At 51.0% G+C, this 24,049-nt stretch overlaps 1 protein-coding gene across 1 annotated transcript in view; it reads right to left on the reverse strand.

Annotated features, from left to right (window-relative positions):
• Nucleotides 1-20,887, reverse strand: part of LOC137371074 (hemopexin-like) — a 40,757-nt gene extending 19,870 nt beyond the window's left edge. Inside the window, 3 exon segments of the mRNA XM_068032977.1 lie at nt 12,016-12,093; nt 14,500-14,567; nt 20,744-20,887. Coding sequence (XP_067889078.1) covers nt 12,016-12,093; nt 14,500-14,567; nt 20,744-20,808 — 211 coding nt within the window. The 5' untranslated portion in view covers nt 20,809-20,887.
• Nucleotides 20,888-24,049: the final 3,162 nt, after the last annotated feature.

Consider the following 24,049-nt stretch of genomic DNA (forward strand, 5'->3'; position numbering starts at 1 on the left):
GAGGAGGTTACAGAGATAGGGAGGGGCGAGGCCCTGGGGGAAGTTACAGAGATAGGGAGAGGTGAGGCTCTGGAGGAGGTTACAGAGATAGGGAGGGGCGAGGCTCTGGAGGAGGTTACAGAGATAGGGAGGGGCGAGGCCCTGGGGGAAGGTACAGAGATAGGGAGGGGTGAGGCTCTGGAGGAGGTTACAGAGATAGGGAGGGGTGAGGCCCTGGGGGAAGTTACAGAGATAGGGAGGGGCGAGGCCCTGGGGGATGTTACAGAGATAGGGAGGGGCGAGAACCTGGAGGAGGTTCCAGAGATAGGGAGGGGCGAGGCCCTGGGGGGTTACAGAGATAGGGAGGGGCGAGGCTCTGGAGGAGGATACAGAGATAGGGAGGGGCGAGGCTTTGGAGGAGGTTACAGAGATAGGGAGGGGCGAGGCTCTGGAGGAGGTTGCAGAGATAGGGAGGGGCGAGGCTCTGGAGGAGGTTACAGAGATAGGGAGGGGCGAGGCTTTGGAGGAGGTTACAGAGATAGGGAGGGGCGAGGCTCTGGAGGAGGTTACAGAGATAGGGAGGGGCGAGGCTTTGGAGGAGGTTACAGAGATAGGGAGGGGCGAGGCCCTGGAGGAGGTTACAGAGATAGGGAGGGGCGAGGCTCTGGAGGAGGTTACAGAGATAGGGAGGGGAGAGGCCCTCGAGGAAGTTACAGAGATAGGGAGGGGCGAGACTCTGGAGGAGGTTACAGAGATAGGGAGGGGCGAGGCTTTGGAGGAGGTTACAGAGATAGGGAGGGGCGAGGCTCTGGAGGAGGTTACAGAGATAGGGAGGGGCGAGGCTTTGGAGGAGGTTACAGAGATAGGGAGGGGCGAGGCTCTGGAGGAGGTTACAGAGATAGGGAGGGGCGAGGCTTTGGAGGAGGTTACAGAGATAGGGAGGGGCGAGGCCCTGGAGGAGGTTACAGAGATAGGGAGGGGCGAGGCTCTGGAGGAGGTTACAGAGATAGGGAGGGGCGAGGCTCTGGAGGCGGTTACAGAGATAGGGAGGGGAGGGGCCCTCGAGGAAGTTACAGAGATAGGGAGGGGCGAGGCTCTGGAGGAGGTTACAGAGATAGGGAGGGGCGAGGCTCTGGAGGAGGTTACAGAGATAGGGAGGGGTGAGGCCCTGGAGGAAGTTACAGAGATAGGGAGGGGCGAGGCCCTGGGGGATGTTACAGAGATAGGGAGGGGCGAGAACCTGGAGGAGGTTCCAGAGATAGGGAGGGGCGAGGCCCTGGGGGGTTACAGAGATAGGGAGGGGCGAGGCTCTGGAGGAGGTTACAGAGATAGGGAGGGGCGAGGCTTTGGAGGAGGTTACAGAGATAGGGAGGGGCGAGGCTCTGGAGGAGGTTGCAGAGATAGGGAGGGGCGAGGCTCTGGAGGAGGTTACAGAGATAGGGAGGGGCGAGGCTTTGGAGGAGGTTACAGAGATAGGGAGGGGCGAGGCTCTGGAGGAGGTTACAGAGATAGGGAGGGGCGAGGCTTTGGAGGAGGTTACAGAGATAGGGAGGGGCGAGGCCCTGGAGGAGGTTACAGAGATAGGGAGGGGCGAGGCTCTGGAGGAGGTTACAGAGATAGGGAGGGGAGAGGCCCTCGAGGAAGTTACAGAGATAGGGAGGGGCGAGACTCTGGAGGAGGTTACAGAGATAGGGAGGGGCGAGGCTTTGGAGGAGGTTACAGAGATAGGGAGGGGCGAGGCTCTGGAGGAGGTTACAGAGATAGGGAGGGGCGAGGCTTTGGAGGAGGTTACAGAGATAGGGAGGGGCGAGGCTCTGGAGGAGGTTACAGAGATAGGGAGGGGCGAGGCTTTGGAGGAGGTTACAGAGATAGGGAGGGGCGAGGCCCTGGAGGAGGTTACAGAGATAGGGAGGGGCGAGGCTCTGGAGGCGGTTACAGAGATAGGGAGGGGAGGGGCCCTCGAGGAAGTTACAGAGATAGGGAGGGGCGAGGCTCTGGAGGAGGTTACAGAGATAGGGAGGGGCGAGGCTCTGGAGGAGGTTACAGAGATAGGGAGGGGTGAGGCCCTGGAGGAAGTTACAGAGATAGGGAGGGGCAAGGCTCTGGAGGAGGTTACAGAGATAGGGAGGGGTGAGGCTCTGGAGGAGGTTACAGAGATAGGGAGGGGCGAGGCTCTGGAGGAGGTTACAGAGATAGGGAGGGGCGAGGCCCTGGAGGAGGTGACAGAGATAGGGAGGGGCGAGGCCCTGGAGGAGGTTACAGTGGTAGGGAGGGGCGAGGTGCTGGAGGAGGTTACAGAGGTATGGAGGGGCGAGGCCCTGGAGGAGGTGACAGAGATAGGGAGGGGCGAGGCTCTGGAGGAGGTGACAGAGATAGGGAGGGGCGAGGCCCTGGAGGAGGTTACAGAGATAGGGAGGGGCGAGGCCCTGGAGGAGGTTACAGAGGTAGGGAGGGGCGAGTTGCTGGAGGAGGTTACAGAGATAGGGAGGGGCGAGGCCCTGGAGGAGGTGACAGAGATAGGGAGGGGCGAGGCCCTGGAGGAGGTGACAGAGATAGGGAGGGGCGAGGCTCTGGAGGAGGACAGAGATAGGGAGGGGCGAGGCCCTGGAGGAGGTTACAGAGGTAGGGAGGGGCGAGGTGCTGGAGGAGGTTACAGAGGTATGGAGGGGCGAGGCCCTGGAGGAGGTGACAGAGATAGGGAGGGGCGAGGCCCTGGAGGAGGTGACAGAGATAGGGAGGGGCGAGGCTCTGGAGGAGTTGACAGAGATAGGGAGGGGCGAGGCCCTGGAGGAGGTTACAGAGGTAGGGAGGGGCGAGGTGCTGGAGGAGGTTACAGAGATAGGGAGGGGCGAGGCCCTGGAGGAGGTGACAGAGATAGGGAGGGGCGAGGCCCTGGAGGAGGTTACAGAGGTATGGAGGGGCGAGGCCCTGGAGGAGGTGACAGAGATAGGGAGGGGCGAGGCCCTGGAGGAGGTGACAGAGATAGGGAGGGGCGAGGCCCTGGAGGAGGTGACAGAGATAGGGAGGGGCGAGGCCCTGGAGGAGGTGACAGAGATAGGGAGGGGCGAGGTGCTGGAGGGATTTGAATTTTGGATTTTAAAATGATTCTTTGACTTGGAGCCAATGTCGGTCAGCGAGCAGAGGTGTGACGGGTGATCAGGACTTTGATGCAATAAGGACATGAGTAGCAGATTTTTAGATGACCTCAAGTTTACAGAGGGTCGAATGTTGGAGAGCAGCCGGACTGTGTTGGAAAATTCAAGTCTAGAGGTAATGAAGGTATGAATGAGGGTTTCTGCAGCTGATGAGCTGAGACAGGGACGAAGTCGGACAATGTCACGCAGCTGGAAATAGTCTGAGTAGTGTCACAGAAATGTGGTTGGAAGCTCATATCAGGGTAAAACAATGACACCAATGTTGTGAACAGACTGGTTCAGCTTCAGACAGTTGCCAGAGAGAGAGGAATGAAGTTGCTGGCGAGGGAACAGAGTTTGCGGCAGGGACTAAAGACAATGATTTCAATCCAATATTGAATTGGAAGACACTTTTGCTTATCCAATACTGGATGTCAGATCATCAGTCTGATAATTTAACAACAGTGGAGGACTAGAGAGAGGTGGTGGTGAGGTATCGAATCATAGAAAGTTTAAGGCACAGAAAGAGGCCACTTGGCCCATCGTGTCTGTGCCAGCCGATAAACGATCCACCTATTCTAATCCCACCTTCCAGCATTTGGTCCGTAGCCCTGCAGATTACAATTGAAATCTATGCCCCCCAGTCACTGACCTCTCTGCTAAGGTGAATAGACCCTTCACCTCCACTCTATCCAGGCCCCTCACAATTTTGTACATTTCAATCAGATCTCCCCTCAGCCTTCTCTGTCCAAGGAGAACAACCCCAGCCTATCCAATCTTTCCTCATAGCTGCATTTTTCCAGTCCTGGCAACATCCTCGTAAATCTCCGCTGTACCCTCTCTAGTGCAATTACATCCTTTCTGTAATGAGGTGACCAGAACTGCACACAGTACTCAAGTTGTGGCCTAACCAATGAGTTATACAGTTCCAGCATAACCTCCCTGCTCTTATATTCTATACCTCGGCTAATAAAGGAAAGGATTCAATTTGCCTTCTGAATCACCTTATCGACCTGTCCTGCTACCTTCTGAGATCTGTGGACATTCACTCCAAGGTCCCTCACTTCCACGACACCTCTCAGTTTTCTCCCACAAATGGGATATTCCTTTGCCTTGTTTGACCTCCCCAAATGCATCACCTCACACTTCTCCAAGTTGAATTCCATTTGCCACTTTTCTGCCCATCTGACCAGACCATCAATATCTTGCTGCAGCCTACAGCTATCCTCCTCGCTATCTACCACACGGCCAATCTTTGTGTCATCCGCAAACTTCTTGATCTTGCCCCCTACATTTACGTCCAAATCGTTAATATGTACCACAAAAAACAGGGGACCCAGTACTGAGCTCTGTGGAACGCCACTGGAAACAGCCCTCCAGTCGCTAAAACAGCCATCAACAATTACCCTTTGTTTCCCGCCATTGAGCCAATTTTGTATCCACCTTGCTGCATTTCTCTGTATCCCATGGGATTTTATTTTTTAACCAGTCTGCCATCTGGCACCTTGTCAACTGCACTGCCCTCATCTATCTTCCTTGTTATTTCTTCAAAAAATGCAATCAAGTTAGTCAGACAAGATCTTCCCTGAACAAATCCATGCTGACCATCCTTGATTAACCTGTGCCTTTCTAAGTGACAGTTTAGAACAAAGAACAGTACAGCACAGGAACAGACCATTCGGCCCTCCAAGCCTGCGCCGATCTTGATGCCTGCCTAAACTAAAACCTTCTGCACTTCCGGGGATCGTATCCCTCTATTCCCATCCTATTCATGTATTTGTCAACATGCCTCTTAAAAGTCGCTATCGTACCTGCTTCCACCACCTCCCCCGGCAGCAAGTTCCAGGCACTCACCACCCTCTGTGTAAAAACCTTGCCTTGCACATCCCCTCTAAACTTTGCCCCTCTCACCTTAAACCTATGTCCCCTAGTAACTGACTCTTCCACCCTGGGAAAAAGCTTCTGACTATCCACTCTGTCCATGCCGCTCATAACTTTGTAAATCTCTATCATGTCGCCCCTCCACCTCCGTCGTTCCACTGAAAACAATCCGAGTTTTTCCAACCTCTCCTCATAGCTAATGCCCTCCAGACCAGGCAACATCCTGGTAAACATCCTCTGTACCCTCTCCAAAGCCTCCACGTCCTTCTGGTAGTGTGGCGACCAGAATTGCATGCAATATTCTAAGTGTGGCCTAACTAAGGTTCTGTACAGCTTCAACATGACTTGCCAATTTTTATACTCTATGCCCCGACCGATGAAGGCAAGCATGCCGTATGCCTTCTTGACTATCTTATCCACCTGCGTTGCCACTTTCAGTGACCTGTGGACCTGTACGCCCAGATCTCTCTGCCTGTCAATACTCCGAAGGGTTCTGCCATTTACTGTATACTTCCCACCTGCATTAGACCTTCCAAAATGCATTACCTCACATATGTCCGGATTAAACTCCATCTGCCATTTCTCTGCCCAAGTCTCCAACCAATCTATATCCTGCTGTATCCTCTGACAATCCTCATCACTATCCGCAACTCCACCAACCTTTGTGTCGTCTGCAAACTTACTAATCAGACCAGCTACATTTTTCTCCAAATCATTTATATACTACAAACAGCAAAGGTCCCAGCACTGATCCCTGCAGAACACCACTAGTCACATCCCTCCATTCAGAAAAACACCCTTCCACAGCTACCCTCTGTCTTCTATGACTGAGCCAGTTCTGTATCCATCTTGCCAGCTCACCTCTGATCCCGTGTGACTTCACCTTTTGCACCAGTCTGCCATGCGGGACCTTGTCAAAGGCTTTACTAAAGTCCATATAGACAACATCCACCGCTCTTCCCTCATCAATCATCTTCGTCACTTCCTCAAAAAACTCAATCAAATTAGTAAGACATGACCTCCCCTTCACAAAACCATGCTGCCTCTTGCTAATAAGTTCGTTATCCTGACTCCCAGAATAGATTCCAATAATTTGCCCACTACTGAGGTTAGACTGACGGGCCTGTAATTATTCGGTCTATCCTTCGCTCCCTTTTTAAACAAAGGTACAATGTTAGCAATTCTCCAATCCTCTGGCACCACACCTGTATCCAGTGAGGACTGGAAAATGATGGTCAGACCCTCTGCTATTTCCTCTCTCGCTTCTTTTAACAGCCTGGGGTGCATTTCATCTGGCCCTGGTGATTTATCAACTTTCAAGGATGCTAATCCCATGAATACTTCCTTTCTCCCTATGTTTATCACATCCAATACTTCACACTCCTCCTCCTTAACTACAATATCTGCATCGTCCCCCTCTTTTGTGAAGACAGACACAAAGTATTCATGAAGAACCATACCAACATCTTCTCCTACACATAGGTTACCTTTTTGGTCTTTTATGGGCCCTACTCTCTCCTTAGTTATCCTCTTACTCTTAATGTATTGATAAAACATCTTTGGGTTCACCTTGATTTTGCTTGCCAATATTCTTTCATACCCTCTCTTTGCTTTCTTAATTTCCTTTTTGATTTCACCCCTCCACTTTCTATACTCTCGGCTTTCTGTAGTATTGAGTTCTCGGTGTCGGACATAAGCTTTCCTTTTCTGCTTTATCTTACCTTGTAAACTCCTTGACATCCATAGGGCTCTAGATTTGGTCGCCTCACCCTTTTTTTTGTGAGAAAATGTTTACTCTGAACCCACTGAATCTCCCCTTTGAATGCCTCCCACTGTTCTGACACTGATTTACCTTCAAGTAGCTGTTTCCAGTTCACTTTCGCTAAATCACTCCTCAGTTTAGTAAAATTGGCCTTGCCACAATTGAGAATTCTAACTCCTGTTCTATCTCTGTCCTTTTCCATAATTATGTTAAAACTGACTGAATTATGATCACTAACCCACCAAAATGCTCTCCCACTGCCACTCCTTCCACCTGCCCATCTTCATTTCCTAAAACTAAGTCTAAAACTTCACCCTCTCTTGTTGGACTTGCTACATATTGGGCAAAAAACTTCTCCTGAATGCACATCAAGAATTCTGCTCCCTCAATTCCTCTCACACTAAAACTATCCCAGTTAATATTGGGGTAATTAAAATTCCCTATTACTGCCCTATTGTTCTTGCACTTCAGAGATTTGCTGACATATCTGCTCTTCTATCTCCCTCTGACTGTTTGGGGGTCGATAGTACACTCCCAGCAGTGTGATTGCCCCTTTTTTGTTCCTTAGCTCAGAATCATAGAATCACAGAATCATTACAGTGCAGAAGGAGGCCATTCGGCCCATTGTGTCCGCACTGGCTCTCTGAAAGAGCAATTCTCTCAGTTCAATTCCCCTGCCTTCTCCCCAGAACCCTGCACATTCTTCCTTTTCAAAAAGTGAAGTGTTACTATGTATGAGATGGGGTAGTAATGTACAAGTGGAGACCTCCTGGGAGACCTGGGGAGGAGCAGTGGACAGTGCTCCACCAGATTGTACTGCCCCCAGAATACCGGCAAGAGATTTTAAGGATAACCCATGCTATCCTAATGGCTGGACGTGTAGGGACTTGGAAAACTTTAGCCCGAGTAAGTAAACACTTTTTCTGGCCTCACCTCCGGTCCGATGTGGACAAATATTGCAAAACCTGCCATGCTTCCATATGGTCTGATTTGATGAACCTTCCAACATATCATCCCTCCTCAAAGCTGGAACAGTTTCCTTGACCAAAATTGCCACTCCTCCTCCTTTCTTATCCCCTCCCTATCGCATCTGAAAACCCTGTAACCAGGAACGTTGAGCTGCCATTCCTGTCCCTCCTTCAGCCATGTTTCTGTAATCAAAGTTACTCCTGACAATGCAGAGCATGCACAGAGCGATCGCGGACGTCATCAATGCGTGTGAACGTTTGCCAAACTGCCGGTATGAATGCGCATGACATCACCACGCAAAGATGTCCCCGCGCCTCCATTGCCGTCTCCATTCACCCGAATGGTGCCCCACTCCCTCCCACCATCCCTGCTTCAATCACTGCATCACCCCGCTCGATCCCCGCTGTGCCACTGCCATCCCTCTCCCCCCGCCTGCTTCCTCCACCCTCAGCTACTCACTCTCCCCGCCCTCTTCCCCCTCCTCAGCTACTCACTCTCCCCGCCCCACTGGCCGCTCTCCCCCCTCGGCCACTCACTCCAGATTTCGCCACTGCACCCCCTCACCTTCACTTGGCCGATTGTTCCCCGCTTCTCGCATCCCCCCTCCCCCATCCAAATCTCCGGCTGCTCGCTCTCTGCTTCTCCCCCCTCCTCCTACCGCTAGCTCCAGGCCCCACAGCTTCCCTCACAACCCGCCTTGCTTCCTCGGGTGACGAGGAACAATTGAATGTGGGAATGAGTGGCCGAGAGAAGGGAAGCGTCGCAGCCTGGAGCTAGTGGCTGAGGGGGCGGGGGTGTTGGGTGGGGTGTGTGGGGGGCGGTGTGTGTGGGGGGAGTGTGGGGGGAAGTGTGGGGTGGGTGTGTGGGGGGGCGGTGTGTGTGGGAGGAGTGTGGGGGGAGTGTGGAGCAGAAGCAGGGAGCCGAACGTCTGGAGAGTGGGGTGGGTGGGAAGGAGGGGGAGCGGGGAGTGAGCAGCCAGAGGTGGGGGGAGTGGCGAGTGGTTAAGGGAAGGCAGCAGGGAGCGAGCAGCGAGAAGACAGGTACAAGAGGGGGCGGCAAAGAGAAGCGTAATGGCAGGAGGGAGCAGGGGATTGTTGGGGATGGGATGGAGGTGGTGATGGTAGCCATTGTGAGGTATTTTGGGTTGAATTTTTTTTTCGTGATAAATTGAGCAGCGCCATTTTTTATCCTGGCAGCTGCCTGAAACGCGCAGACAGTGACCTTTCAGTGGAAGAGGCTGCATTCGCACATGTGCTAGTACTGCACCACCTAGTGGTTGCGTTGTGAGCAAATGCAGCCTTCTGTAATAACTATGATATAATACTGCCACGAATCTGTCTGCACTCTCAGCCCATCTGTTTTATTTGCTACACTCCTTTCATTGAGCACTGCCAAACTTTTTTTTCTTTTCTAACCTTTTTTTCCTCTGCCTTCCAGACTCATCCACTAATTTTCTGCCTTCCATTTTCATTTCTGATTTTGTCTCAACTGAGTCTACCCTCAGGTCCCCTGCTGCCAAACTAATTTAGCCCCTCCCCAGTAGAGCTGGGTGTACATCAGCGTACATGTGAAAACTGATGCTGTGCTTTCAGATGATGTCACTGAGGTGCAGACTGATGATGAGAAATAGGAGGGCGGGGGGCCAAGGAAAGATCCTTGGGGGGGGGCATCCCTAGAGGTAAGGGTGCAGGAGCAGCTGATACCATTTTTAAATGGTATCACTCCACCTGCCCACCTTCTCCCCATATCCCTCAATCCCACCTACCCACCTTCCCACCTTCTCCCCATATCCCTCAATCCCATCTGCCCACCTTCTCCCCATATCCCTCAATCCCACCTGCCCACCTTCTCCCCATATCCCTCAATCCCACCTACCCACCTTCTCCCCATATCCCTCAATCCCATCTGCCCACCTTCTCCCCATATCCCTCAATCCCACTTACCCACCTTCTCCCCATTACCCTCAATCCCACCTACCCACCTTCCCACCTTCTCCCCATATCCCTCAATCCCATCTGCCCACCTTCTCCCCATATCCCTCAATCCCACCTGCCCACCTTCTCCCCATATCCCTCAATCCCACTTACTCACCTTCTCCCCATATCCCTCAATCCCACCTGCCCACCTTCTCCCCATATCCCTCAATCCCACTTACTCACCTTCTCCCCATATCCCTCAATCCCACCTGCCCACCTTCTCCCCATATCCCTCAATCCCACTTACTCACCTTCTCCCCATATCCCTCAATCCCACCTACCCACCTTCTCCCCATATCCCTCAATCCCACCTACCCACCTTCTCCCCATATCCCTCAATCCCACCTACCCACCTTCTCCCCATTACCCTCAATCCCACCTACCCACCTTCCCACCTTCTCCCCATATCCCTCAATCCCACCTACCCACCTTCTCCCCATATCCCTCAATCCCACCTACCCACCTTCTCCCCATTACCCTCAATCCCACCTACCCACCTTCCCACCTTCTCCCCATATCCCTCAATCCCACCTGCCTACCTTCTCCCCATTACCCTCAATCCCACCTACCCACCTTCCCACCTTCTCCCCATATCCCTCAATCCCACCTGCCCACCTTCTCCCCATATCCCTCAATCCCACCGACCCACCTTCTCCCCATATCCCTCAATCCCACCTACCCACCTTCTCCCCATATCCCTCAATCCCACCGACCCACCTTCTCCCCATATCCCTCAATCCCACCTACTCACCTTCTCCCCATATCCCTCAATCCCACCGACCCACCTTCTCCCCATATCCCTCAATCCCACCTACCCAACTTCTCCCCATATCCCTCAATCCCACCGACCCACCTTCTCCCCATATCCCTCAATCCCACCTACCCACCTTCTCCCCATATCCCTCAATCCCACCTACCCACCTTCTCCCCATTACCCTCAATCCCACCTACCCACATTCTCTCCATATCCCTCAATCCCACCGACCCACCTTCTCCCCATATCCCTCAATCCCACCTACTCACCTTCTCCCCATATCCCTCAATCCCACCGACCCACCTTCTCCCCATATCCCTCAATCCCACCTACCCAACTTCTCCCCATATCCCTCAATCCCACCGACCCACCTTCTCCCCATATCCCTCAATCCCACCTACCCACCTTCTCCCCATATCCCTCAATCCCACCTACCCACCTTCTCCCCATTACCCTCAATCCCACCTACCCACATTCTCTCCATATCCCTCAATCCCACCTACCCACCTTCTCCCCATTACCCTCAATCCCACCTACCCACCTTCTCCCCATATCCCTCAATCCCACCGACCCACCTTCTCCCCATATCCCTCAATCCCACCTACCCACCTTCTCCCCATATCCCTCAATCCCACCGACCCACCTTCTCCCCATATCCCTCAATCCCACCTACCCACCTTCTCCCCATATCCCTCAATCCCACCTACCCACCTTCTCCCCATTACCCTCAATCCCACCTACCCACCTTCCCACCTTCTCCCCATATCCCTCAATCCCACCTGCCTACCTTCTCCCCATTACCCTCAATCCCACCTACCCACCTTCCCACCTTCTCCCCATATCCCTCAATCCCACCTGCCCACCTTCTCCCCATATCCCTCAATCCCACCTACCCACCTTCTCCCCATATCCCTCAATCCCACCGACCCACCTTCTCCCCATATCCCTCAATCCCACCTACCCACCTTCTCCCCATATCCCTCAATCCCACCTACCCACCTTCTCCCCATATCCCTCAATCCCACCTACCCACCTTCTCCCCATATCCCTCAATCCCACCTACCCACCTTCTCCCCATATCCCTCAATCCCACCTACCTACCTTCTTCCCATTTTTCCATAAGCAGAGTTTGTATGAGTGTCATATCTCCTGATCAGTGGCCAATGCTACTCTGGCATCTATCAGGGATCTTTAAGCTGTGATCTAAATTGGTCCTGGTCATTGAAAGCTTTCAGGGCAGGTATATAACCAGCTCAACACTCATCCTGAATTTCCAGCTCCTTATCAGCAATATTTGGCCTGAAATAAAATCAGAAATCTATCGATGCTGCTAGACCTGCTGAGTGTTTCCAGCATGTTTTGTTTATATTTCAGATTTCCAGCATCTGCAGGACTTCACTCTTGTATGGCCTTGATACTAATTGAAAAGTTTGCTGTTATCTCAAGCATGTGGGACAGAGCAATTATGTGGCAATGGTGACACCAGATTTGTTGTTTTTGGTGAGAGCAATGTGAGGAAATTCTCCTCTGCCGTCCTTGGCTCTGCAGCCCAAGTCTTACCTCGGAAAAAGTTGGTAACTCCCTGCTCATCCAGAGTGATTGCATCAAATCCCAGGCCATCACATCGATTGGGAAAACCTGGAAAGATAGATTAGATTTAGATAGATTAGAGATACAGCACTGAAACAGGCCCTTCGGCCCACCGAGTCTGTGCCGAACATCAACCACCCATTTATACTAATCCTACACTAATCCCATATTCCTACCAAACATCCTCACCTGTCCCTATATTTCCCTACCACCTACCTATACTAGTGACAATTTATAATGGCCAATTTACCTATCAACCTGCAAGTCTTTTGGCTTGTGGGAGGAAACCAGAGCACCCGGAGAAAACCCACGCAGACACAGGGAGAACTTGCAAACTCCACACAGGCAGTACCCAGAATCGAACCCGGGTCCCTGGAGCTGTGAGGCTGCGGTGCTAACCACTGCGCCACTGTGCCGCCAGGATGTGGAAACTAAACCAGTGCAATGGCCAATGCAATGGATGGGAAGGAGTCCATGGATGTCCCACCTAACACGAGTGAAAAGATTTTCATTCACTGGCCTTCTACACAGTGGGATTGGATGGGAGGGATTTAGTTGACTGGGATTTTAATCAGTTGAAATAGATGGGATGGGTTTCATCCATTAGGTTGGGAATGGATGGGAGCAGTTTGATTCATTGGTATGTCATGTAGTTGGACTGATGTGACAGAAGAGAGGGATTTTGGCCTGTTTGTATTTTATGGACTGATGGGAGGGGCCTATTCTAGAGACTGAGTGAATGATTCAGGATTGAGATTATACCCACTGTGACTCTTGAATTCACTGTCAGAGAGAGCACCTTCAATATCACTTTCTTTTTCATCCCAAGTAATCGGAAGATCAATGGGGAAAATAGTAGGCTGACAGTGAATGTGTTCAGGATAGTTTTCTGCAACAATATGTCCAACAATTAACAAATGGACAGGCCATGTTCGATATAACAATAAGTAATGAGCCAGATTTCATTAAGAGCATAACGGTGTGTGAACATTTATCTGATCGTGATCAGAATATGATTTTGTTCAACGTAGTGTTTGAAAGGGAGAAACATGAAGCAAGTGCTAAGATTGTAGATTTAGATAAGGTTGACTACAATGGGATGAGACAGAGACTGGCCACAATAAACTGGGAACATCTGTTAATGGGTAAAACAGAAGATCAGTGAAAGATGTTCAAAAACGAATTTAATGTGGTACAGAATCAATTTATACCAAAAGAGGCAAGAGCTCTACTTGTTAAAAAAAGACAGCCAGGAACAACTAAAGAGGTAAGAGGCAACATAAAACTAAAAGAATGGATGTTACTTATATGGACTTCGAGAAGGTATTTGATAAAGTCCCTCATAAGAGACTGTTAACTAAAGTTGAAGTTGAAGGAATTGAAGACAAATTATTGACCTGGTTTGGAAATTGGATGAGTGGCAGGAGACGGAGAGTAGGGATAATGGAGGGAATTCTAACTGGCAGGATGTGACTCGTGGTATCCGGTAAAGATCTGTGTTGGGGCCTCAACTATTCACTATATTTATTAACTTAGATGATGGAACAGAAAGACACATATCCAAATTTTCTGATGACAGAAAGATAGGGGATATGGTAAGCAGTGTAGATGGAAGCATACAATTACAAAGAGATATTGATAGGTTAAGCAAAACTGTGGCCAGTGGATTTCAATGTAGGTAAATGTGAGATCATATACTTCGGACATAAAAAGGATAAAACATGGCATTTTCTAAATGGTAAAAAGCTAGCAACAGCGGTATTTCCAAAGAGATTTGGGGACCAGGTACACAGATCATTAAAATGTCCTGAACAAGTACAGAAAATAATCAACAAGACTAATAGAATTCTGGCCTTTTTATCTGGAGGACTAGAATACAAGGGGGTGGAAGTCATGCTTCAGCTTTACAAAGCTCTGGTTAGACCACACCTGGAGTTACTGTGAGCAGTTCTGGGCCCCACACCTCAGGAAGGGTATATTGGCCTTTGAGGGAGTGCAGTGTAGATTTACCAGAATGATCCCTGGACTCCAAGGGTTAAATCACAAGGAGCGATTACAAAGACTAGGGTTGTATTCCCTGGAATTTAAGTTAGGGGCTGATTTGATCGAAGTTTGAGAGATATTAAGGGGAATAGATAGGTCGATAGAGAGAGACTATTTCCACTGGTTGGGGAGTCCAGGATTGGAGGCATGGTCTAAAAATGTCAGGAGTGAAATTAGGAAACACTTCTACACACAGAGGGAACTCTCTTCCACAAATGGCAATTGATGTTAGATTGGTTATTAATTTTAAATCTGGAAATGGTTAGATTTTTGTTAACCAAAGGTATTAAGGGATTTGGGGCAAGATCAGCCATGATCTCATTGAATGTTGGAAGAGGCTCGACGGGCTGAATGGCCTACTCCTGTTCCTACATTCCTGGAGATGTGGAGAGCAGCAGAGTGGATACTAACCTTCAATGCTGGGCAATGGGTGGTGCTGGTGCATCTCATCATACGTGATGTTTGGGTGGCCTTTCATCCTGGAATAAAGCATCAAATCTCTTTAACCAAGCCTGCAATTCCCCTTCCCACACATTTTCTTCCAGATTGCCCGCAATCTCTCCTTAGGATATGCCGTGCGCTCAGGGTCAAATGGAGTTCCATCGTCACCAGCTGCTCCCTCTACCGCACCCGGCTGAAATAATTATTCTTCCTATGTGAGGCTAGTTGATCAGTGTTGATCAGCTGTTCAACAAAAAGTGTCGTAGCCAAAATTAATCCTCTCCTCACTCGTGTTCACTCTGAGTTAAACTTTTCTTGAATTTCCTTGGGTTGAGAACTTTGATGTCGGATCTGGTCGAGGCCTTTATAGAGATTCGGTAAGGTTTATCTGCATTAAATTGCATCTGTGATGTGTCTGCCCATTTCACTCTCTGTCCTCCAGAAATCTGCTATTTTCCTCACTACTTACTACCTTCCCTACAAGTGGTTCAAGAGTTCACCTACCTAGGCTCAACTATCACCAGTAACCTGTCTCTAGATGCAGAAATCAACAAGCACATGGGAAAGGCTTCCACTGCTATGTCCAGACTGGCCAAGAGAGTGTGGGAAAATGGCTCACTGACACGGAACACAAAAGTCCGAGTGTATCAAGCCTGTGTCCTCAGTACCTTGCTCTATGGCAGCGAGGCCTGGACAACGTATGTCAGCCAAGAGAGACGTCTCAATTCATTCCATCTTCGCTGCCTCCGGAGAATACTTGGCATCAGGTGGCAGGACCGTATCTCCAACAGAGAAGTCCTCGAGGCGGCCAACATCTCCAGCTTATACAAACTACTGTGTCAGCGGCACTTGAGATGGCTTGGCCATGTGAGCCGCATGGAAGATGGCAGGATCCCCAAAGACACATTGTACAGCGAGCCCGTCACTGGTCTCAGACCCACCGGCCGTCCATGTCTCCGCTTTAAAGACATCTGCAAACGTGACATGAAATCCTGTGACATTGATCACAAGTCGTGGGAGTCAGTTGCCAGCGTTCGCCAGAGCTGGCGGGCAGCCATAAAGACAGGGCTAAAATGTGGCGAGTTGAAGAGACTTAGCAGTTGGCAGGAAAAAAGACAGAGGCGCAAGGGGAGAGCCAACTGTGTAACAGCCCCGACAAACAAATTTCTCTGCAGCACCTGTGGAAGAGCCTGTCACTCTAGAATTGGCCTTTAAAGCCACTCCAGGCGCTGCTTCACAAACCACTGACCACCTCCAGGCGCGTATCCATTGTCTCCCGAGATAAGGAGGCCCAAAAGAAAAAAGGACATCCAAGAAATGATCCTAATACTGACCTCTGGGGGACTGCACTGTAAACTTCCCTTCAGTCAAAAAGGCATCTGTTAACCACTACTCTCTGCCTCCTATCCCTTAGTTTAGTTTAGTTTAGTTTAGAGATACAGCACTGAAACAGGCCCTTCGGCCCATCTGCTCCATGCTGGTGTTCATGCTCCACATGAGTCTCCTCCCACCCCCTCTTCATCTCACCCTATCACCATCTCCTTCTATTCCTCTCTCCCTCGTGTTTATCCAGCTTCCCCTTAAATGTATCGATACTATTCACCCCATCACTCCCTGTGGTAGCGAGTTCCACATTCTCCCCACTCTCTGGGGAAAGAGTGAACCCAGGCTCTGCATTGCTAGTCCAGTAACATAACCATAGCACCAGCATACACCATAACAAATAAAGCTTATTCACTCACACAGGATAAAACCCACCTGCAATCCAAACCCCCATCCTCAGAGTAAATTTTAAAAATATACAATGGCATTTTTTTCCTGAGAACGTGTTCCACAATCAGGTGCTTCTCTGGGATATTGTTTTGACTGTTGCTACTGGTGATGGGTATTATGACTGGCTGCTCATATTGAAGGACAAGGAGAACCCTCTGTGTCACTCAAACATCCACAGCCAGTGACAGAGGTGCTCAGAATATTGACTCTTAAACTGCATCAGACTTGTGAAACTCATACTGTGCCTGTGTGGAGTTTGCAAGTTCTTCCTGTGTCTGTGTGGGTTTCCTCCGGGTGCTCCGGTTTCCTCCCACATGCCAAAGACTTGCTGGTTGATAGGTAAATTGGCCATTGTAAATTGCCCCGAGTGCAGGTAGGTGGTAGGAGAATTGAGGGAAGGTGGGGATGTGAGAGGGAAATGGGATTAATGTAGGATTAGTATAAATGGGTGGTTGATGGTCGGCACGGACTCGTTGGGCCGAGAGGCCTGTTTCGTGCTGTATCTCTCGAAAACTCTATGACTCTATACTTGTTCCGTCAGTTTCTGCACTGACTGATTGAGTTACCTTATCCATTCCTTAGTGAAAAGAACAATTTCTATCTGTCCTCTCAGCTTGCTTTCCTCCAGCGGAAATAAATACAGCCGCCCGACCTTTTGTTCCTAATTCATTCCCGAGAGGCCTGGAACCCTCCTACTGTCTCCTCACTGTCTCCTCCCTGTCTCCTCTACCAGCAGCCTGGAACCCTCCTGCTGTCTCCTCCCTGTTTCCTCTACCAGCAGCCTGGAACCCTCCTGCTGCCTCCTCCCTGTCTCCTCGACCAGCAGCCTGGAACCCTCCTGCTGTCTCCTCCCTGTTTCCTTTACCAGCAGCCTGGAACCCTCCTGCTGTCTCCTCCCTGTTTCCTTTACCAGCAGCCTGGAACCCTCCTGCTGTCTCCTCACTGTCACCTCGACCAGCAGCCTGGAACCCTCCTGCTGTCTCCTCCCTGTTTCCTCTACCAGCAGCCTGGAACCCTCCTGCTGTCTCCTCCCTGTCTCCTCGACCAGCAGCCTGGAACCCTCCTGCTGTCTCCTCCCTGTTTCCTTTACCAGCAGCCTGGAACCCTCCTGCTGTCTCCTCACTGTCACCTCGACCAGCAGCCTGGAACCCTCCTGCTGTCTCCTCCCTGTTTCCTCTACCAGCAGCCTGGAACCCTCCTGCTGTCTCCTCCCTGTTTCCTTTACCAGCAGCCTGGAACCCTCCTGCTGTCTCCTCCCTGTTTCCTTTACCAGCAGCCTGGAACCCTCCTGCTGTCTCCTCCCTGTTTCCTCTACCAGCAGCCTGGAACCCTCCTGCTGTCTCCTCACTGTCACCTCGACCAGCAGCCTGGAACCCTCCTGCTGTCTCCTCCCTGTTTCCTCTACCAGCAGCCTGGAACCCTCCTGCTGTCTCCTCCCTGTTTCCTTTACCAGCAGCCTGGAACCCTCCTGCTGTCTCCTCACTGTCTCCTCGACCAGCAGCCTGGAACCCTCCTGCTGTCTCCTCGACCAGCAGCCTGGAACCCTCCTGCTGTCTCCTCGACCAGCAGCCTGGAACCCTCCTGCTGTCTCCTCGACCAGCAGCCTGGAACCCTCCTGCTGTCTCCTCGACCAGCAGCCTGGAACCCTTCTGCTGTCTCCTCCCTGTCCCCTCTACCAGCAGCCTGGAACCCTCCTGCTGTCTCCTCCCTGTCTCCTCGACCAGCAGCCTGGAACCCTCCTGCTGTCTCCTCACTGTCTCCTCGACCAGCAGCCTGGAACCCTCCTGCTGTCTCCTCGACCAGCAGCCTGGAACCCTCCTGCTGTCTCCTCGACCAGCAGCCTGGAACCCTCCTGCTGTCTCCTCGACCAGCAGCCTGGAACCCTTCTGCTGTCTCCTCCCTGTCCCCTCTACCAGCAGCCTGGAACCCTCCTGCTGTCTCCTCCCTGTCTCCTCGACCAGCAGCCTGGAACCCTCCTGCTGTCTCCTCCCTGTTCCCTCTACCAGCAGCCTGGAACCCTCCTGCTGTCTCCTCCCTGTCTCCTCGACCAGCAGCCTGGAACCCTCCTGCTGTCTCCTCCCTGTCTCCTTTACCAGCAGCCTGGAACCCTCCTGCTGTCTCCTCCCTGTTCCCTCTACCAGCAGCCTGGAACCCTCCTGCTGTCTCCTCCCAGTCTCCTCGACCAGCAGCCTGGAACCCTCCTGCTGTCTCCTCCCTGTCTCCTCGACCAGCAGCCTGGAACCCTCCTGCTGTCTCCTCCCAGTCCCCTCTACCAGCAGCCTGGAACCCTCCTGCTGTCTCCTCCCTGTCTCCTCGACCAGCAGCCTGGAACCCTCCTGCTGTCTCCTCCCAGTCCCCTCTACCAGCAGCCTGGAACCCTCCTGCTGTCTCCTCCCTGTCTCCTCGACCAGCAGCCTGGAACCCTCCTGCTGTCTCCTCCCTGTCCCCTCTACCAGCAGCCTGGAACCCTCCTGCTGTCTCCTCCCAGTCCCCTCTACCAGCAGCCTGGAACCCTCCTGCTGTCTCCTCACTGTCTCCTCGACCAGCAGCCTGGAACCCTTCTGCTGTCTCCTCCCTGTCCCCTCTACCAGCAGCCTGGAACCCTCCTGCTGTCTCCTCCCTGTTTCCTTTACCAGCAGCCTGGAACCCTCCTGCTGTCTCCTCCCTGTCTCCTTTACCAGCAGCCTGGAACCCTCCTGCTGTCTCCTCCCTGTTTCCTTTACCAGCAGCCTGGAACCCTCCTGCTGTCTCCTCCCTGTTTCCTTTACCAGCAGCCTGGAACCCTCCTGCTGTCTCCTCCCTGTCTCCTCTACCAGCAGCCTGGAACCCTCCTGCTGTCTCCTCCCAGTCTCCTCGACCAGCAGCCTGGAACCCTCCTGCTGTCTCCTCCCTGTCTCCTCTACCAGCAGCCTGGAACCCTCCTGCTGTCTCCTCCCTGTCTCCTCTACCAGCAGCCTGGAACCCTCCTGCTGTCTCCTCACTGTCTCCTCGACCAGCAGCCTGGAACCCTCCTGCTGTCTCCTCACTGCCTCCTCCCTGTCTCCTCGACCAGCAGCCTGGAACCCTCCTGCTGTCTCCTCCCTGTCTCCTCTACCAGCAGCCTGGAACCCTCCTGCTGTCTCCTCCCAGTCTCCTCGACCAGCAGCCTGGAACCCTCCTGCTGTCTCCTCCCTGTCTCCTCTACCAGCAGCCTGGAACCCTCCTGCTGTCTCCTCCCTGTCTCCTCTACCAGCAGCCTGGAACCCTCCTGCTGTCTCCTCCCAGTCTCCTCTACCAGCAGCCTGGAACCCTCCTGCTGTCTCCTCCCAGTCTCCTCTACCAGCAGCCTGGAACCCTCCTGCTGTCTCCTCCCTGTCTCCTCGACCAGCAGCCTGGAACCCTCCTGCTGTCTCCTCCCTGTCTCCTCGACCAGCAGCCTGGAACCCTCCTGCTGTCTCCTCACTGTCTCCTCGACCAGCAGCCTGGAACCCTCCTGCTGTCTCCTCCCTGTCTCCTCGACCAGCAGCCTGGAACCCTCCTCACTGCCTCCTCCCTGTCTCCTCTACCAGCAGCCTGGAACCATCCTGCTGTCTCCACCCTGTCTCCTCTACCAGCAGCCTGGAACCCTCCTGCTGTCTCCTCACTGCCTCCTCCCTGTCTCCTCTACCAGCAGCCTGGAACCATCCTGCTGTCTCCACCCTGTCTCCTCTACCAGCAGCCTGGAACCATCCTGCTGTCTCCTCCCTGTCTCCTCGACCAGCAGCCTGGAACCATCCTGCTGTCTCCACCCTGTCTCCTCTACCAGCAGCCTGGAACCCTCCTGCTGTCTCCACCCTGTCTCCTCTACCAGCAGCCTGGAACCATCCTGCTGTCTCCACCCTGTCTCCTCTACCAGCAGCCTGGAACCATCCTGCTGTCTCCTCCCTGTCTCCTCGACCAGCAGCCTGGAACCCTCCTGCTGTCTCCACCCTGTCTCCTCTACCAGCAGCCTGGAACCATCCTGCTGTCTCCACCCTGTCTCCTCTACCAGCAGCCTGGAACCCTCCTGCTGTCTACTCCCCGTCTCCTCTACCAGCAGCCATAATGGAGTGGGTAGCTTGCTCGCCTCCAAGTTGGAAGTTCAAGACCTTCAGACAAATGAACAGATAATCCATAATATGAATGCAAGTCTTTCTTTCTCTCTTGTTCCTGGCCTGTCCAATTTCTAATCCTCTTAAATCAAAGTGACTTCATTTGAATTATCTATAAATTGGATTGAAATTATGCAAAGAAAAATGCCCCTGTGTTTTGTTATTTAAATGGTTTAATTTGTGGTGTGTGGTTCAGTTCCACACTGGGCAGTAAACAGCCCCACTGAGCCTCATGGTCAGTTAATGGCAAATGCTTAACTTTCATTAACAGAACACCCGAACCATCTACACGGTGACATCTTGCTGGACGTCCACACTAAAGCAGTACTCACCAGGGTAAAGAGAAGCTGAGGGCTAGAGCCCAGTACAGAGACAATCCTCCCAACAGAAACTTCATGGTCACTCCAGTAGATCTGTGTCTCGACTGAGTGTTGTGCCCGACACTGGGGGTTATATTTATATATCCAAACAACGCAGCCTTTTTCAAAGCAGACACTTGGTGAGAGCCTGCAGGGAGGTCATAGTCAGAACAAACAGTCCCTGACTCATTGTCTCTTTCGAAAGGCCTTTGATAAAGTGCCACATAACAGATTTGTCAGCAAAACAGAAACCCATGAGATTAAAGGGACAGCGGCAGCAGGGGTACAAAATTGGCTAAGGGATAGATAGCAGAGTGTAGTGGAGAACGATCGTTTTTCAGACAGGACGGGGGTGTACAGTGCGGTTCCCCAGGAGTCGCTGTTGGGATCACTCCTCTTTTTAATATATTTTAATGACAGGGACTTGGCTACACGGGGCATAATTTCAACATTTGCAGATGACAGGAACGTCATGGATATAGTGAACAGTGAGGAGGATAGTGACTGACTCAGGTGGACAGGGCAAACTGGTAACATGGGCAGGCACATGGGAGATGAAATTTAATGCAGAGAGGTGTGAAGTGTTGCATTTTAGAAAGAAGAATGAGGAAAGACAGTATAAAATAAAGGATACAATTCTAAAGGGGGATTAGGAGCAGAGGGACCTGAGGATATTTGTGCACAAATCATTGAAAGCGGTAGGACAGGTTGAGAAAGCGGTTAATGAGGCATATGAGATCCTGGGAGTTATAGAGGAATAGAGTACAAAAGCAAAGAAGTTATGCTAAACCTTTATAAAACATTGGTTAAGTCCCAGTTGGAAATTTCAATTCCAGGCACCGCACTTTAGGAAGGATGTCAAGGCCTTAGAGAGGGTGCGGAGGGGATTTATGAGAATAGTTCCAGACATGAGGGACTTCAGTTTTGTGGAGAGACTGGAGAAGCTGGGATTGGTCTCCTTCGAGCTGTGAAGGTGAAGAGGAGATTTAATCGAGGTGTTGAAAATCATGAGGGGTTTTGATAGAGTAAATAAGGAGAAACTGTTTCCAGTGGCAGGAGGGTCGGTAACTGTAGAATTCTCTTGTCAAAGGCAGTCAGTCAATCTTACCATAGGTTGAGGAGCATTGATGAGGAATTTCAATACCTCTGATTTTTCAATTCAAAACTCTTACGTTTATACTGTTTCTAATCTATTAACTCGTCTTTTGGAATGTACCTTTCTGTGTGTGTTTTTCCTGCTTTCGTTATCCATGTATGGTAATATCATTAGCTACTTATTCCCAATTAATTATTTGCTGAAAATTCCCTTCTCATGAAGTTGCGAGCTTTTATCTGATCAAAACATTTCTGGTGTTTTATAGTAACACGAAGACTTAACTTTATAAATGTGTTTTATACATAAAAGATTTTTAATTACATTTGTGCAGTAACTTTTTTTCCTTTTTGTGTTAAATTGGGTTTTTGTGGTATCTGTTTTTTGTGCGTAACATTCCATTTTGTGATTGATCATCTGTGATGGTTCGTTGATGGTATCTGGTACCATCTCCTTAAGTCAGTCTATCTATATCATTAACGTTATCAACTGATTAGAACAAAGAACAAAGAACAAAGATAATTACAGCACAGGAACAGGCCCTTCGGCCCTCCAAGCCTGCGCCGATCCAGATCCTCTCTCTAAACATGTCGCCTATTTTCTAAGGTTCTGTATCTCCAATTAGGATTATAGTTACCAGTACGGACCGTGTACGAGCCTGTCTCATTTAACTTAAAAGGCGTCTCTGGTACACATTCCATTGTCATAGAGTCACAGAGTTATACAGCACAGAAACAGGCCCTTCGGCCCATCGTGTCCATGCTGGCCATCAAGCCTATCTATTCTAATCCCATTTGCCAGCACTTGGCCCGTAGCCTTGTATGCTATGGTGTTTCAAGTGCTCATCTTAATATGTCTTAAATGTTGTGAGGGTTCCTGCCTCTACCACCCCTTCAGGCAGTGTGTTCCTGATTCCAACCACCCTCTGGGTGAATAAAATTCTCCTCAAATCGCCTCTAAACCTCCTGCCCCTTGCATTAAATCTATGCCCCCTGGTTATTGACACCTCCGCTAAGGGAAAAAGTTGATTCCTATCTCCTTCTCTGCTCCGAGGAAAACAACCCTAGCCTATCCAGTCTCTCTTCTTAGCTGAAATGCTCCAGCCCAGGTAACATCCTGGTGAATCTCCTCTGCACCCTCTCCAGTGCAATCACATCCTTCCTATAGTGTGGTTCCCGGAACTGTACACAATACTCCAGCTGTGGTCTAACGAGCAGCTTATACAGCTCCATCATAACCTCCCTGCTCTTATATTCTATACCTCGGCTGATAAAGGCAAGTTTCCCATATGCCTTCCTAACCACCTTATCTACCTGTGCTGCTGCCTTCAGTGATCTATGGACAAGTACACCAAGGTCCCTCTGACCCTCTGTACTTCCTAGGGTCCTACCATCCATTGTATATTCCCTTACCTTGTTAGTTCTCCCAAAATGCATCACCTCACACTTCTCAGGATTAAATTCCACTTGCCATTGCTCTGTCCATCTTACCAGCCCATCTATATCGTCCTGTAATCTAAGGGTTTCCTCCTCACTATTTACGACACCACCAATTTTCGTGTCATCTGCGAACTTACTTATCATACCTCCTATAGTCACGTCTAAATCATTCATGTACACTACAAACAGCAAGGGTCCCAGCATGATCCCTACGGTACACCATTGGTCAGAGGCTTCCACTCGCAAAAACAACCCTTGACCATCACCCTCTGCCTCCTGCCACTAAGCCAATTTTGGATCCAATTTGCCAAATTGCCCTGGATCCCATGGGCTCTTACCTTCTCGACCAATCTCCCATGTGGGACCTTATCAAAAGCCTTACTGAAGTCCATGTAGACTACATCAACTGCTTGACCCTCATCTACACATCTAGTCACTGCCTCGAAAAAGTCAATCAAATTTGTTAGACACGATCTCCCCCTGACAAAGCCGTGCTGACTACCCTTGATTAATCAATGGTCGCACATTCGCTGTCCTCCAGTCCTCTGGTACCTCTCCTGTGGCCAAAGAGGAATTGAAAATTTGTGTCAGAACCTCTGCTATATCCTCCCTTACCTCACATAACAGCCTGGGAGACATCTCATCTGGGCCTGAGGATTTATCCACTTTTAAGCCTGCTAAAACAGCTATACTCTCAGCACTACATGAACTGCTATGCCTGTGCTGGGACGAGGGAGCAGTACCCCA

The sequence above is a fragment of the Heterodontus francisci genome, chromosome 6 (assembly GCF_036365525.1).
Source record: "Heterodontus francisci isolate sHetFra1 chromosome 6, sHetFra1.hap1, whole genome shotgun sequence".
Taxonomy (NCBI): domain Eukaryota; kingdom Metazoa; phylum Chordata; class Chondrichthyes; order Heterodontiformes; family Heterodontidae; genus Heterodontus; species Heterodontus francisci.